The following is a 16,437-nucleotide window of genomic DNA, read 5'->3' as shown; positions in this document are numbered from 1 at the left end:
CCATGGGTAACCAATTATGTGATCTCTTCCCTCACAGAATTAAAATGACATCTTGGTCACATACTAGGTTTCTTCACATACTTGGGTCAATTAATAGAATTTAATTCTCATCCTCATATCTTTGGGTCTTTTCCTATATCTGTACTAAGCTTTATGGTTATGATGGTACTATAGTAAAATATAAAGTTATTTTTATTTGAAATGAGAGAAGTTACAGTTAGAGCAGTTTAATGGGGGAAGGTCAGTTTTGTTTGGGACTTGTTAGGATTGACATATCTCTTAGACATCCACATAGAGGTGTCAAGTAGGCAGAGGGTTGGTCATGTCTGCAATTTGGAGAAAGTATATTGGAAATAAATATTCAGGATTTGTTGAAATATATGAGTTTTAAAGCCAAAAGATTATATTAAATCATCAAAGAGAGAGTATAATAATTAGACAGGAAGACCCAGTCTGAGCACTATGACGCCCCACTTTACAAACGAGAAGAAGAAAACCCAGCAAGGAAGACCCAGAAAGAGTGAGAATAAAGCAAGAGAGAAATTAAGAAAATGAGGGATCCTTGAAGATGTGTTTCACAGAGGAAGGCGTGCTCTACTGTGTCCAATGCTGCCTCTAGTTCCAGTAAGAATTTTTATTTATTTTATAGTAAGTGACCTTAAAAATCACCCGGTCTACCCCTCACTGCTCTTCTTCAAAATTTTAGTGTTGTTGAATGTGAAACCTCGGGGGTGGGGAGTGGCAGTCCTTCAACTAGTTCATGGTAAATTTAGGCCCAACATCCAATTCCTGTTCTGCTACATTAATTATCCTTGTGATAACTGACCTGGGGATTTAGCAAAGAGGAAACCATTGATGACCTCAAGGAAAGCCTTGTAGGACAATGGCAGTAAGAAAAAAAAGTCAGACTAAAGGCAGTATAAGAGGAAAAGGGAGCTGAGGAATCAAAAGCACCAAGTAAGAAAATTCTTTCCAGCATTTTTTGCTATAGAGGAAGCAAAGACAGTGTCAGTGGTAATAATGAAGTTAAGAGAATGTCTTGTTATGATGGGGAAAATAACAGCAAAACAAATATTTGTATATGGGAAGGTATGAAACAATCCTAAGATATGAAAATTATCTCTGATAGGGCTAGGATATGACAAAAAAGTTATGGGTTACCCTGTTTTTCTACCTCCAAAATGCCCACCACTTAAACACATATTTAAGTATATCCCAGAGTAATGGCTTCTTCCCTTCTGCTCTCATTGTGTTCTGTAGATATAATCCCATTATGTCAGGAAGGACCATCTTTCTGTTTGTTAGATATGAACTCTGTAAGCAGGGTGTTCTCTGCTTTAAAAAATTTTTTTTTTTCTCTGCAGTAATCCAAGATGGCAGGATGTTAAAATAGTTTTTGAATAGAGGAATAAAAACTATAAAAATGGAATAAATCTGACCTTAACCTGCTTTGTTCCAGTCTGTGTTCTTTCGGATATGACATAATTGACACCTGCAATTAGAATCCCTAGTAGCTGACCCGGGACAAGATGACCTGGAGAATTTTCTGCAGTTGTTCCTGAATTTCTTTTGCATTCTCATTTTTAGATTGTGAAGAAGTGGGGGAGTGTAATTTTCATTTTTATCATTGGCAGTTTGGCTCTATAGCTAAAGAATAGTTGGGGGAAAAGCACAGGAATAAATGCTGGGTGTCTTTATTGCTATTTTTTATATTGAACTAAGTATCTGATTTAACATTTTCTAAAAAGAATTTCTTCAGTGTCACATTTTATAGTTATAAATTATTAGAGCTTCTTATAAGATTCCATTTTATAGCAGGCTCTCCATTCAACACAATAGCTCTAATGTACCAATGTATGTAAGTCTAACTGGGCCAAAAGCCATGGACGCCTCCAAACAAATAGCTCAAAGGAAACCTCAGGCTCAACAGGTCAAAGACAGCAGCTCACACCATCAGGTGAGTCCAAAAGGGAAATTGTTAATATACAATTAATCTAGACAATTTTGTAATGGTGCAGTGTGATTCAGGACAGAGCTACTCTGCTCTTTGCTGCCAATAAAAGAAGAAAACCCATTTGCACAAGGCAGACATTTTTTCACTTTTAATATTTATTTGTTCCAGAGGAAGAAATTTAAAAGAAGCTTTGCTGTTTGGTTGGTTCTCCTCTTTATTTTACTTTTACTTTTCTTTTTCTCCTATCTCCTTATCATTTCTGAAATTGCTCGGTTTATCTTATGTCTGTACCACATTTCATTATTTAATTAAAAAATTTTAATTGAACAAATTAAGTCTTGAATCCATTTACCTTATAAAAGGTTAAAATATTACAGAAAGTCATTTGTAACCATGATTCTCAGTCTGAGACAGTCCCTACCAGATTATCAGTCTCCTCATTTAGGATTTTAATTTTTGGGGTTACATTTTTGCTCTTCTATATGTGCACATGTTCCACTCACCCTCCACCAAATGGTCTGTGCCAATACCTCATCTCCTTCCCTCCTCTATTCCCTCCTCCTTCCCCCTGTTCCCTTTGGTAAATATATATTCTTTCGCTGAGTTCAAAATTTATTCCTACTGTATTTTGCCTGTGTATTTTTTGGTTTCTTCCACAGATGAATGGAACCATCTCATATCTGTCTTTCACTTTTTGACTTAGGTCAAGATCCATCTGTTTTGGCCCAAATGCCACTATTTCATCTTTTTTCAAAGCTGAGTGTCTATTCCACAATTTCTGTATCCATGCATTTGTTGAGGGGCACTTATCACCATCATTTGTTGGTGATATGTTTGGGGTACATTTCTGCTGATCCTTTTTATTTTCTGTACATTTTTAAATACATGTATGTGTGTGTATATGTGTGTCCAAAGAGGGCACCCACATGGGTACTAGCTATTAAACATAAGAAACCTAAGAACCTCGCACACATATGCACACGGAGGCATGGACAGCTTTGCTCACTGTGATATTACTTAGAAAACAGAAAATCATTGAACAGCCTAATGTCTTTCAATTAAGAATGACTAAATAAGTAAACCTTGGTATCTATTTCATGGTTCATGTAGGATAACCTGACTGGCTCTCAATTACAGAACCGTGTGTACCATTTGATTACATTGCTGTTAAAAATATAAAGTTCACTGATTCAAAGACTGAGTGTGGCACAAGGAAGCCATGTATTTGAATGGAGAGGGAGGCAGGCATAGACTCATAGGGTTGGCAAGGATATGCACCCATAGTGGGACTTTGAGTCTATAACTCCATTTCTTCTGTCCTTCCCACTTCTTCTTTAAGGTTCTTTCTAGAGAAGAATGATCCCAAGATGTCCAGGCCCTTTTCAGATCATTTGCAGGGAAGAGAGGAAGCTGTGGTGTACAGTGGCACTGCTTACAAATCTAGAAATCCAACCTTCCATGCAGATGTCTGGGAGCCTGGGGCTGGTGCAAGGTGCCTCAGGGGTCTGGTCCAAGCTGGATCAGGCTGGGATTTGTACTTGGGTTGCAGCTCAGGGAGCAGAATGTGAGAAGTTTTGCTGGGAAAATCCTAAATGGAAATTACTAACTCAAAAAGACTTGAATTCCAAGGGAAATGATGTGCTGTAGGAAGCAATGGGAGACAGGAAAACTTCAGTAGAAGGTGAGAAGTAGAAATGAAATGAGCAAAGAGGAAGAAAGTGACCTGACTATATTTTATGATGATTTTGGGGAAGGAAAAGTGCCAACTTGGGCAAAAGACTATTGTAACTTGCTTTTAAAAGCTAGAATTTTTTTTTTAATGTTTTCCTCTCTTTAAAGACAACTGTTGTGTAAAGACAACTATTGTGAGCATATGAACATCTACATCAGTGTGTGTGGACATAAATTTAAGCACTGGTCAATTTTTGAAATAGACTAGATTGTAAAAACACCATTGTTGGGCCTCCCCGGTGGCGCAGCGGTTGAGCGCTGGGTTGCGAAACTGCGCGCGGCCTCTGCGGCGCCGGTTCGATCCCCGGCTGCTCCCCGGCCACCAGAGGAGGGTCCCACATGGCGTGCAGACCTCTCCTGCCGCCCGCTGCTCCCCTCAGCAGTGTACTTCGGTCCTTCTGCCTGCTCTGCTCCCCGCTCTGGCTCTGGTGAATTCTCTCACCCTCCCGCGCTTCTGACTGTACCCAGTGCATGTATAAACAAAACAAACAAACAAACCAGCAAACAAATAAATAAAGCATGCCTCTATAAAAAAAAAAAAAAAAAAAAAAAAAACACCATTGTTGTGTTCTTATGAGCTATTTTTAGGAATGTGGGTTTAATTCAAACTAAAAATTATGTTATTTTCTCTGTTTCTTGCTTCTCTAGACTGTAGTTAGTATTAGCAATGAACTGTGGAGGACTCGCGAATCCATTACTGCTCTCCATAAGGAAAGAAGGTAGGAACTACCTATCTTCCGACAGCAGAGACAAATCAGTAGCATTTCCCTTTGCTTTTATAGGAAATTTTTCTACAGATTTCATCATGCTCTTTTATTTTAATTTGGAAGACATTACTTAACAGAGAAATCCTATACCCAAAGTAAAAGCTTTGACTATTGGAGTAGTTACTTTTGAAGAATCACTTTCTCCAACAGCACCCAACTTTCTACTAGCTTTGTTAGCTTGGTTGAAAACTGACTCCCATCTTATTGTTGTGTTTCAAGGGACTGATCATTCCTTGAGATCTTGTCTCTAGTTGTCATTCCATTAGAAGACAGAACTCCTAGGTCGTCACTAAGAATTTGCCTCAAAGAGAGGTTTTTGCTTTCAAGAACAATGCTTGGCATCTAGTAGATACTCAACAAACTAATGGCTATATAATGTAAAATATATCTTATCATATATACACATATGTATGTGAATGTATGAAAGACAGGAGCATTTTTTAAATAATCTATAACTCATGAAAAGAAACTTAATGACACTTTTAAAGTAATTTAATAATCTAAATATTAAAAGCTTAATAATAAAATATTAAATCTAATCAATATTTGAATTTAATATTAATTGTTAATTGTTAATCAGTTATTAAATATTATTAATTATTAACAAAATATTAAAGTTTCATGGTATAAGAAAAAGAAAGTAGAAACAAAGGTAAGGAAAGCAGTTTAGTAATAAAAAGACAATTAAATTTTAATATAGAAGCAAAAAACTTTGAAACTTAATCCTTTAAAACTTCTTAAAATAATTATCTCAAACTAATTGTTTAAAACTTATTTCATTTAGAGCCTTCCCGGTGGCGCAGTGGTTGAGCGCTGGGTTGCGAAGCTGCCCGCAGCCTCTGCAGCGCCGGTTCAATCCCCAGCTGCTCCCGGTCACTGGAGGAGGGTCCCACATGGCGTGCAGACCTCTCCTGCCACCCGCTGCTCCCCTCAGCAGTGTACTTCGGTCCTTCTGCCTGCTCTGCTCCCCACTAGGGCTCTGGTGAATTCTCTCACCCTCCCATGCTTCTGACTCTACCCAGTGCTTATATAAATAAATAAATAAATAAATAAATCTTTTAAAAAATAAATAAAAATTTAAAAAGTAAAAAAAAAATTCTTAAAAAAAAACTTATTCCATTTATATAATTTTGCTAAAATTCTAGTTACTGGGTTGACATTTGCCCTTCTATGCTATTCACATCAATCTTCTTTGCAGGCTCCTTAGAAAGCAGTTAAACCGATTCAAAGACAAATTACAAGCCATATATGCCTCCCAAGAAGAAAGAAGTTACAGATTTGAAACAAAGATTCATGAACTCACAACCAGCCAAGACAGTCTGTGGAATAAACTACAGCAGTTGGGACAGCACCTTCAGGTATAAAATGTGGGACACATTGTGTTCTGCGCCCCCTGACCTTGGATCTTCTGGCTAAGGGAGGCCTGTGTAGCAGCTCCCTTTGGCCATCTCCTTCCCCTTCCCTCTTGACTCAGCACCCTGACCGATCCCCACCCCCACCCCTGACTTGGCATCCACCACACTGTCTCCTGCAGACTGTGGTACCAATAATAGTACTGGTATCATTTGGAAAAAACAGATGTGGTGCAAAGTGGCTCTTGACAGTATTGATTCTTAAATCTTTTGGTCTCAGCATACCTTTTGCATTCTTAAAATTTTTTGAAGATTCCGAAGAGATTTTGTGGGTATTTTTCTATCACTATTTACCATAACCAGAATTAAGCTTGGCAGTAGCCTTAAAATATTCTTACTTTGGAAACTGGGTAGCACAAACCCAGGTAGCAGAATAAATTATGTCCCACTGGAGTCTTGGTTTAAGGAGGTTTTAAAGGAAAATAGGTGGAGGAAGGAGAGGAAGAATCTGGCATTGGTTATAGATTACAGCTCTTAGTCAAAATGACCTTGGTTTCTATGGAGAGAAGAAAAAAAATTATCTAGAGTTGTTAGAGAAAGCCATGTATAGCTGGAAACTGATTCATTCCAGTCAGTAGTTTTCTTTTATTAAAAATTCAGTAAGATGAAATCTCAGACACAAGATGGAATCAGTTCAAAATTTTACATTTTGCTTAAAAGCTCAGCTGTTACAATCATATCACAATTGTTAGCAATTATTTTCCTCATAACAAGAAGTTCATTTTTGAGAAAATGTTTGCCAAGGACCCAAGTCACAGTAATATAGTCTGTCATTTTTTTTTTTTTTTTTTTGCATAGAAGAACTGGGGTGTAGGCCGGAGGTGCAGGGTGGGGGCAGGTGGGGGGAGGGGGAGGGGTGAGAGGATTGAGCAGACAGAGTGGGGAGCAGAGCAGGCAGATTTACTGAAACACACTGCTGAGGAAGAGCAGTGAGTGAGGCAGGAGAGGTCTGCTGCGCCATGCGAGTTAGCTCCTTGGCTGGGAATCCAACTCAGGCCACAGCAGTGATAGTGCTGAGAACTAACCCCTCAGCTCCCAGGGAGGCCCTGTCTGTCATTCTTTCATACAAGAAACAACCTTTACATTTTAGTAGGCATCAGAAATATTTTATGTACACGTCCCATTTAATCACGTGATATTAAAAAGATATGTTATTAAGAAAATACTTTTTGCTACACCATCAAAGATGGTGACACCACTTTGATTTGTTCAAAGGCACCAACTGCCTTAGCTTTACTTACTCTTGATTTTGCACAGTCAGTATAGATGTCAACACAATGAACAAGCAAATAACATTTAAGAATCATTAGGAGAATAATTTTGACCATATGGACTTTTAAAGGGGTTTCAGGGAACACTAGTCTGTGGACCACATTGAAAATGTTTTCAGAAATTCTTTATCATATTTTTAGAAACTACAATTTCTCTTATCCCTTGTGATTATTTCCCATGATATTTTAGACTCTGAGCTGTTCTAACTTTCTAGACAGTTTTAAGTTGACATTGAATTAACAGCATAGGGTTAAATCAATGATATATTTAAAGAAGAGAAGGAAAATCTTATTCAAATTTCCTATTGGGGCCTCCCTATTGGCACAAGGGGTTAAGCACAGCACTATGAAGCAATCCGTGGCCTCTGCAGCATGAGTTTAATCTCCAGCCTGCCAGGGAGCAACCCACATGATGCAGCAGGCTGCTCCCCTCAGCAGTATTTCAGTCAATCTGCCTGTTCTGTTCCCCACTCTGTCTCTGGTGAATCCTCTCACCCTCCCCACCTCCCACCGCTCCTCTGGCCTGTACCCTAGCTCTTGTATGCATAAATAAATAAATCATTAAAAAAAAAAAACAAATTTCCTATTGAATAACAAACTCCAGAAATCTGTTTGTAAAATTAAGCTTACCAAAAGGGGAGAAAAAGTGAAGAAAACGTGTGAAGGGTGGGGCCTCCCTGGTGGTGCAAGGGGTTAAGATGCAACCTATGAAACCATCTGCAGCAACTGCAGCATGAGTTCCATCCCTGGCCAGGGAGCTACCCACATGGTGCAGCAGACCTCTCCTGTCTCCCCCTGCTGCTCCCCTTAGCAGTGTATTTAAGTCATTCTGCCTGTTCTGCTCTCCACTCTGTCTCTGGTGAATCCTCTCACCCTCCCACACCTATGGTCTGTACCCCAGTTCTTGTATGCATAAATAAATAAATCTTTGGGGAAAAAAAGTATGAAGGGTGACCAATGGACTAGTGTGGAGGACTGTGGGAGCCTTGTGGTGGGTGTGTTGTGGTAACACATGTCTGAGAAAGTGTGACCCTAGACCTCTGAATCACTTCAGTGTTGTAAACCAATATTACCTCAGAAGAAGGAAAGAAGGGAGGGAGGGAGGGAAGGAATTTTCTATTGGAATACTGAAATTTAATGCATATATGAAAAACAATGATAAATGTTAATTTGCTTATAAATTAAATTTTCTTTGCACAGGCAATGTTACAGCCATTCCATCCTTCACCTTCTTCCTGTCTAAATATGATTTCCAAGAGTGACCATGGAAAAAGTGAAAGATTTTGTAGAGAAGGAGATTCTTCCCAGATCAAGAATGCCACTGGAAATGGCTCAAAGTGGGAACCTCTTCCTAATCACACCATGATTGACAAAAGTCATAGAAAACAAACAAATGCAGAACTCGCTCTACCAAAGTCTGAATCATCAGAGACCATTTTGCAATTGATGTCAAAGCCCAACACAACCTGGGCACAAAGCCCAACACAGAAGACCTGGAAGGCAATGTTAAGTTCCCTACCCAATTCTCAGGAAGTTCTGCCACAGGACACCTCGCAAATTGCTGCTGCTGAAATGAGCAGTCCTCATATAACAACTGCAGAAAGAAAAGAAGCAATTGACATCCACCAGAGAGAGGATGAACCTGAGAAAGAGGAACTGCAAGAATTGTTGTCTAGACTTATGGATGCCTTCACTCTAGAAATGCCATCAGGTAATATTTTCACAATTAATGGAAATAATGATGGTTATGGATCCAGACTGCCTTTAAAAATTCTTGATTTTATAACATTTTCCAAGAGCCACAATTCATCTAGTGAACAACAGAGTTGTGAATCTTTAGGGCATCAGTAGTGTCTCTGAACTTTATGTCTAGTTGTTGTGCCAAGCAGGCACAGGGCAGGTTCTCTATGGATTTGGGCCCATGAACAAAGGAGAGTTCCAGAGCCCTCCGTGGATTTTTGGGCTTTCATGATCTCTCAGGGAACCAGGTACACAGACACACCAGGCAAGGGAGGCTGGGAAGCAGGCAGGCAACTGAGCTTCCCAACCTCTGCCCCTCCATGAATCTTTTTTTTTTTTTTTACCTTAAAAAAAAGTCTTTATTTCATCTTTGTTTCTTTTTTTTTTTTGTTTCAATGATAGTTTCTTTTTTTTTTTAATTTTTTTTTATAAATTTTATTGTTATATTCCCCATACAATTGCAGCCCCCCCATTCTGACCCCAATCCCTCCCCTCCCGCCCCCGCCCCCCTAAAAGTGTCTCTGGTTCATAGTTTTTTGTTGATTTTGATTTTCACTTTCTTATAGTTATTCATTTTCCTGGTCCCTTATTTAAGTTTTCTAGATTCCTGCTATGAGTGAGACCATCCGGTATTTTTCTTTTTCTTTTTGGCTTATTTCGCTGAGCATGATCCCTTCCAGCGCCATCCATGTTGCTGCAAATTGCATGTGTTTATCTTTTTTGAATGCTGAGTAATATTCCATGGTATATATGTACCACATCTTCTTGATCCAGTCATCTATTTTTGGGCATTTGGGTTGTTTCCAAAGCTTAGCTATTGTAAACAGTGCTGCTATAAACATAGGGGTGCAGGTGTTCTTTGGAATTGATGTTTCTGTGTCCTTTGGGTAAATACCTAGGAGTGGAATTGCTGGATCATATGGAAGCTCTATGTTTAGTAGGTCCAGAAATCTCCACACAGCTTTCCACAGTGGTTGGACCAGTTTGCACTCCCACCAACAGTGCAGAAGAGTTCCTTTTTCTCCACACCCTCACCAACATTTGTTGTTGCTAGTTTTTTTAATATGTGCCATTCTCACTGGTGTAAGATGGTATCTCATGGTAGTTTTGATTTGCATTTCCCTGATGACAAGTGATGTTGAACATTTTTTCATATGCCTGTTGGCCATTTGCATTTCCTCTTCAGAGAAGTTTCTTTTAAGCTCTTCTGCCCATTTTTTGACTGGATTATTTTCTTTGTTGTTGAGTCTCATCAGCTCTTTGCAGATTTTTGTGATCAGTCCTTTATCATTAGTGTTGGGTGCAAAAATGTTCTCCCAGTTGGTGGGGTTTCTCTTTGTTTTTGTTATTGTCTCTTTTGCTGTGCAGAAGCTCTTTAATTTGATGTAGTCCCAGCTGTTTATCTTTGCTTTCACTATCACTGCTTTGGGTGATGTGTCTGTAAAGATGTCTTTGATGTGCAAATCACGTAGTGTTTCACCTATATTTCCTTCTATATATTTTATGGTTTCAGGTCTTATGTCTAGTTCTTTAATCCATTTTGAGTTGATTTTTGTGTATGGTGTGAGGTGGTGGTCAAGCTTCATTCTTTTGCATATAGCGACCCAGTTTTCCCAGCACCATTTATTGAACAAACTTTCTTTGCTCCAATGCATATTCTTTGCTCCTTTGTCAAAGATTAGTTGACCATAAATCTGTGGGTTTATTTCTGGATTTTCTATTCGATTCCATTGGTCTGTATGTCTGTTCTTGTTCCAATACCATGCAGTTTTGATGATTATGGCTTTGTAGTATAGTTTGAAGTCTGGGAGTGTGATGCCTCCATTCCCTTCTTTTTTTTTCAGGAGAGCTTTGGCTATTCAGGGTTTTTTGTGATTCCATATGAATTTCATCAATAATTGTTCTATTTCTTTGAAGAATGACATTGAAATTTTGATTGGAATAGCATTGAATCTGTATATTGCTTTTGGAAGGATGGCCATTTTAATAATGTTTATTCTTCCAATCCATGAGCAGGGGATGTCTCTCCATTTCTTTGTGTCTTCTTCTATTTCTTTTAACAGTGTTTTATAGTTTTCTTTGTATAGGTCCTTTACCTCTTTTGTTAGATTTATTCCCAAATATTTGATTTTTTTTGTTTCAATAACAAAAGGGATGGTCTTTTTGATTTCTTCTTCTTCAGATTTATTGTTTGTGTATAGGAAGGCTACTGACTTTTGCATGTTGATTTTGTATCCTGCCACTTTACTGAACTGATTGATGAGTTGAATTAGCTTTTCTGTGGAGTTTTTGGGGTTCTCTATGTATAATATCATATCGTCTGCAAACAGTGATAGTTTGACTTCTTCTTTTCCTATTTGGATTCCTTGGATGTCTTTCTCTTGTCTTATTGCCCTGGCTAGGACTTCCAGTATTATATTGAAAAGCAATGGTGAGAGTGGACATCCTTGTCTTGTTCCAGATCTTAATGGAATTGCTTTCAGCTTTTCACCATTGAGAATGATACTGGCTGTTGGCTTGTCATAGATGGCCTTTATGATGTTGAGGTATGTTCCTTGTATCCCAAGAATTTCAAGGGCTTTTATCATGAATCCCTCCATGAATCTTTACACTTTTTCTCCAGCCTTTGTGGCATTCTCTCGTGGTCTCACCTCCTCTGTAGTCGCGCGTACTCTTCTCGCCATCCTCCTGCAGCTGTCTTCTGTCCCTGAGTGATGCTGCCCTTATATCATGGCTCTTACATCTCTAGGCTGGTGTATCTTTGGGCTCAGGTGTAAACAATTACGCATGTGTGACCACCCATGCTCCAGGTGTCCACAATCAGGCATGCGTGCTCTGAGCCCATGCTCCCAAGCACCTTCTGCAGCAGAGGCTAGTGGCACAAAAAACCTGATCAATCCATTTACCCTACACTAATATTCCCTAATTCATAGGGCTATTGTAAGCATTGAATATGATAAACCTTATGAGATTTCTTCAATTGAACTTAAGAAAGCTGTTGATTTCTAAAATGTTGAATAGGGTCAGTCCTCACTAATGAAAAAGGCTGTATTGCACATTTTAGATTTCTCCTACTCGAAGTTTACTGCCTATATTTGGAAGACAACATCCCAACACTGTGTGCAGCTCAGCATCTATTTTTCTAAAATATCATTTTTAATTGAATTTACATTGGTTTACAACACTGTGTGTGATTCAGAGATATAGGATCACACTTGCTCAGAGGTTGTTACCATACCAAACCCACCACCACAGCACCCATAGTCTTCCACCAGTGTCTGGTTTTGTTACCAGGATAATACTGGAAGCATAAAATGTGTGTGAAAGCGTTTTATCCTTTCTCAACTTGTTGAGTTTGAGAAAGACAGGTATTAGTTTGTCTTTGAAGGTTTGATAGAACTCACTAGTGAAGAGACTTTTGATTAGTGTTTCAATTTCATTGCTTGTAATTGGTCTGTTGAGATTTTCTATTTCTTCCTGATTCAGTCTCAGATGCTTTTGTATGTCTAAGAATTTGTCCCAACATTATCAATTTACTGGCATAAAATGTTCTTATTGATCTCTTAAGGGCCTCTGTATTTCTGAAATACCTGTTGTAACTTCTTTTTCATTGTTTATTCTATTTATTAGAGTTTTCTCCTTTTTTTTCCTTTATTAACTGAGCTAGAGATTTGTCCATTTTGTTTGCTTTTGCAAAGAATCAGCTTTTGACATTAATTTCTTAGACTTTTTAAAAAATTTCTATTTCATGTGTTTCTGTTCTAGTTTTTATCTCCTTTGTTCTACTGGCTTTTAGTTTTGTTTGTTCATCTTTTCCTACTTCCTTAAGGTGAGAGAAAAGATTATTTATTTGAGCTCTTTCTTGTATATTGTCGTGGCCTGTACTGCTATATGAGGTTTCCTTCATACTGTTTTTTGTTGGTTGTGTCCTAATTTTCATTTGTCTCTAGATATTTTTTAATTTCTTCTTTGATTTTCTCATTAATCCAATAGTCATTCAATAGTGTGTTTTTCAGTCCTCATATATTACAGGTTATTCCTATTTTCCTATTATAATTCCTTTGATCAAAGAAGATACTTGATATGATTTCAATTATCGTGAATTTATTGATACTTGTTTTGTGACCCAATATATGCTCCATCTTGGAGAATGTCCCATGTACACTTGAGAAAATGTATCCAGTTTTTTTGGAGTGCAGTGCCCTATAAATATCTATTAAGCCCAAATGGTCTAATTCTTTGTTCAAGGATTTTGTTTCCTTGTTTATTTTCTGTGCAGTTGATCTGTCCCCTGTGAAAGGAGGATGTTGAAGTCACCAGCACCATTGTGTTGCTGCCAGTGTCTGTTTTCAGATTTGATAATAATTGCCTTACATATTTTGATGCTTAACTCATTTGGTGAACATATATGGATGAGAGTTATACCTTCCAGATGTATTGTTCCTTAATCATTATATAATGTCCATCCCTGCATCTTGTTACTTATTTTATAGAAATCTATTTTATTTGATATAAACAGTAGATCATTATGTTACTAAAAGGAAATCATATGATTTCCTTTATTATACAATTTCCTTGATTATACAATAATGTATAAAGATGCAATTAGCACTGTCCAATCTTATAGAAAATAAAAACTATCTGTTCAAAAAATTTACCTCTGCTTCTATTTACAATTTAAATAGAAGTTAAGATGCTACTTCAGGAAGTGTGCATTATTATACAAAAGTGCTTATGACATTAGGAAGATGGTGAATATTTTCCCATTTTTGTTATTTTAGGGTAGTATATTCTGTGATAATTCAACAAATGCTGATTGATCTGATATAAATTTACAGTTTTTCTTTTATATAAGTGTTATTTTAAACATAGAATCTATGCTAGTCTACATGTTCCTATTTGCTTTTTTTTTTAAAGCTCAAGGTTTTTTTTTTTTTAATTTTTTTTTTTAAGATTTATTTATTTATTTATATAAGCACTGGGTACAGTCAGAAGCACGGGAGGGTGAGAGAATTCACCAGAGCCAGAGCGGGGCACAGAGCAGGCAGAAGGACCGAAGTACACTGCTGAGGGGAGCAGCTACACTGCTGAGGGGAGCAGCGGGCAGCAGGAGAGGTCTGCGTGCCATGCGGGACTCTCCTCCGGTGGCCGGGGAGCAGCGGGGGATCGAACCGGCGCTGCAGAGGCCGCGGGCAGCTTCGCACCACCGGGGAGGCCCCCTATTTGCTTTTAATTAAACACTGTCCTTCTTCACTCAAGTATTTCTTTTGTGTCCTTATTCAATCTAGTATTGAATATGATCCTGCTTGTAAACCACACTTAGCCATTAACAATATGGATTATAAAAATACACTCCATAATTTATACATAATCTATGCATGCTTACTAAAATTACACCAAGATTAATCAGAACCAGAAATAAAACCTAACAGAGGAAAATGTGTAAACGAACAAAATAAAAAATTGGTTACCTTTGTTTTATTTCCCTCTCTGTCACAGATGCACTGTGTAGCAGAAGGAAATTTGTCATCATTTTACTGTCCTAGTTTTTTTTTTTAATTTGAAAATTGTTGGGAAAATTAAAAAGATCTGCTATTCATAACATGCTAAAATTTACTCAGGGTGCCAATATTTTGACCTAGAAATGTAATTATCCTTGTAGCTAACTACCCTTTTGGATTGGTACTTTACTAAGAAATCAAGACATATTGGAAATCAAGATGAACTTTATATTATTTAAAAGCTTAATAGACTAAAACAGCAGACTTGGTCAATGTGGGGGAAGCTGTTGACATTAACTGAATGGAGTCATTCAGTATCAAGATCTAGGATAACAGGATTTTAAGAGTCTATGAAAGTTTAATGGAAAAGAGAAAGTGTGTAGAATGGGCTCCTGAAACCTCTTTAGATTCCAAATGTTAGATTGAAAATCAGTAGCAACAATTTGTTGAACCTTGCAGTGAAGAACTTAGATTTGAAAGCATATCTAAATCATCTTGCTTCTGTGATATCCAAAAAAAAGATGTAACACTCTAGTTTTCCTTTCCTATTAACTTATTTTCTTTCCACATATGAGTGAACTTTCCTGCATATCTCTCTGAAATTCTTTTCCCAGCTTCTCTCCCAAACTTCTTTGCCATCCATTTGCCACTGTAGGTCTCCAAGATGAGAAGGGAAGACTGTCAGAGTGATGGGGTTAGGAGAGCATGGTTAAGGGATTTGAGGATATGGAGGCTTATTCCTGTTCCCATCTTCATCTTCATCCTCTAATCTTCATTATAAATAATCAGAAAATAAGGCTTGAAATTTAGCTAATGAAGGTGGGGGAGAATAATGTTTTAGCAAACTCAGGGAAGAGAAGTTTAACATTGCATTATTATCTCACTTATTTAACAGACAGTCTCAAATGTCTGGGAATACTACGGTTATGTATAAAATCTTAATGAACCTTTCTCTTAAGCTCTCTCACATATTTATCTATCTGCAGATCTATATCCATCTCTACATCCATAGCTACATATTTAAAGGACTCTCCTGTTTTTTATTTCAGGTCCTCAGTCTTCAGTAAACACAGAACTGTATTGTGGCGCTGAGCGGGTATGCAGGGCCTTCTCTGCCCTTGTTGATCAAATCACCTTCTCCAACTTGAAGTGAAAAGGAGTCCAGGTTTAAAGGACCCATATGGTGATGATAAAATGTATTTTCAAAATCTTTACTAAAATAATTAAGCCTTTATCCCTCTCTCGTTAATGTGAAGTATAAAGAAGGGTGTCTAGTTATTTGTTTTCCCTGTTCCTTTCTCTCCTCCTGCCTATTAATCTCTTGAGTTCTTAGAAAGTTTATCAATGTCCACCAATATTCAAAAGTGTTGTACATTGTTAAATTGTCTGCTATGTGAGTGTCCAATATCTGTTTTTATCAAAATGACAAGCTTTGCTGCAAAGAATTTTCTCAAATTTTTTCCATTTTGTTGAAAATGGCTGCATTTCACTCTTTCCTATGGCAATCTAATACTCCATGAGGTATTAGAGGTACCACACCTTGATCCATTCGTCCACGGAAGGAGATTTAGGCTGCTTATATCTCCTAGTTATTTTAAATAATGCAGCTATGAACATTGTGGAATATATGGAGTTTTAATGTTTTAGGATAAATCCAGATTGCTTGCCATAATGGGTTGACCAGTTCACATTCCTTCCAATCGTGCAGTAAGGTTCCTTTTGCTCTGCATCCTCTCCAGCTCTTGTCCTTGAGGGTCTTTTTAATATGTGCCACTCATGGTATTAGTTGGTATTTCATGGTGGTTTCAATCTGCATCTTTCTTATTGAAATCAACGATGAATTTTTTTTCATAAGTCTTTGGCCTTCTAGATATCCTCTTTGGTGAACTTTTCCCTCATATCTGCTACCCATATGTTAATGGGGTTATTTGTTTTTTATTGTTGAATTGTATGAATTTTTATGTATCTTGGATGTTAATCACTTATCCATTACACATTGTGTAAACATTTTCTGTCATTCAGTAGGGTGTCTATTTAATCATCCTATATTTTGTTTTACTG

At 37.6% G+C, this 16,437-nt stretch overlaps 1 protein-coding gene across 1 annotated transcript in view; it reads left to right on the top strand.

Annotated features, from left to right (window-relative positions):
• The window catches only part of DYTN (dystrotelin), a gene marked incomplete at both ends in the record, with an annotated part of 47,120 nt that extends 31,591 nt beyond the window's left edge, over positions 1-15,529 (top strand). The window contains 5 exons of the mRNA XM_084259570.1: positions 1,819-1,957; positions 4,334-4,404; positions 5,651-5,810; positions 8,336-8,846; positions 15,426-15,529. Coding sequence (XP_084115696.1) covers positions 1,819-1,957; positions 4,334-4,404; positions 5,651-5,810; positions 8,336-8,846; positions 15,426-15,529 — 985 coding nt within the window. The remainder of the gene's footprint in view (positions 1-1,818; positions 1,958-4,333; positions 4,405-5,650; positions 5,811-8,335; positions 8,847-15,425) is intronic.
• Positions 15,530-16,437: the final 908 nt, after the last annotated feature.

The sequence above is a fragment of the Talpa europaea genome, assembly GCF_964194135.1.
Source record: "Talpa europaea genome assembly, chromosome: 1".
Classification (NCBI taxonomy): Eukaryota; Metazoa; Chordata; class Mammalia; order Eulipotyphla; family Talpidae; genus Talpa; species Talpa europaea.
This window is presented reverse-complemented; position numbering and strand designations above follow the sequence as displayed.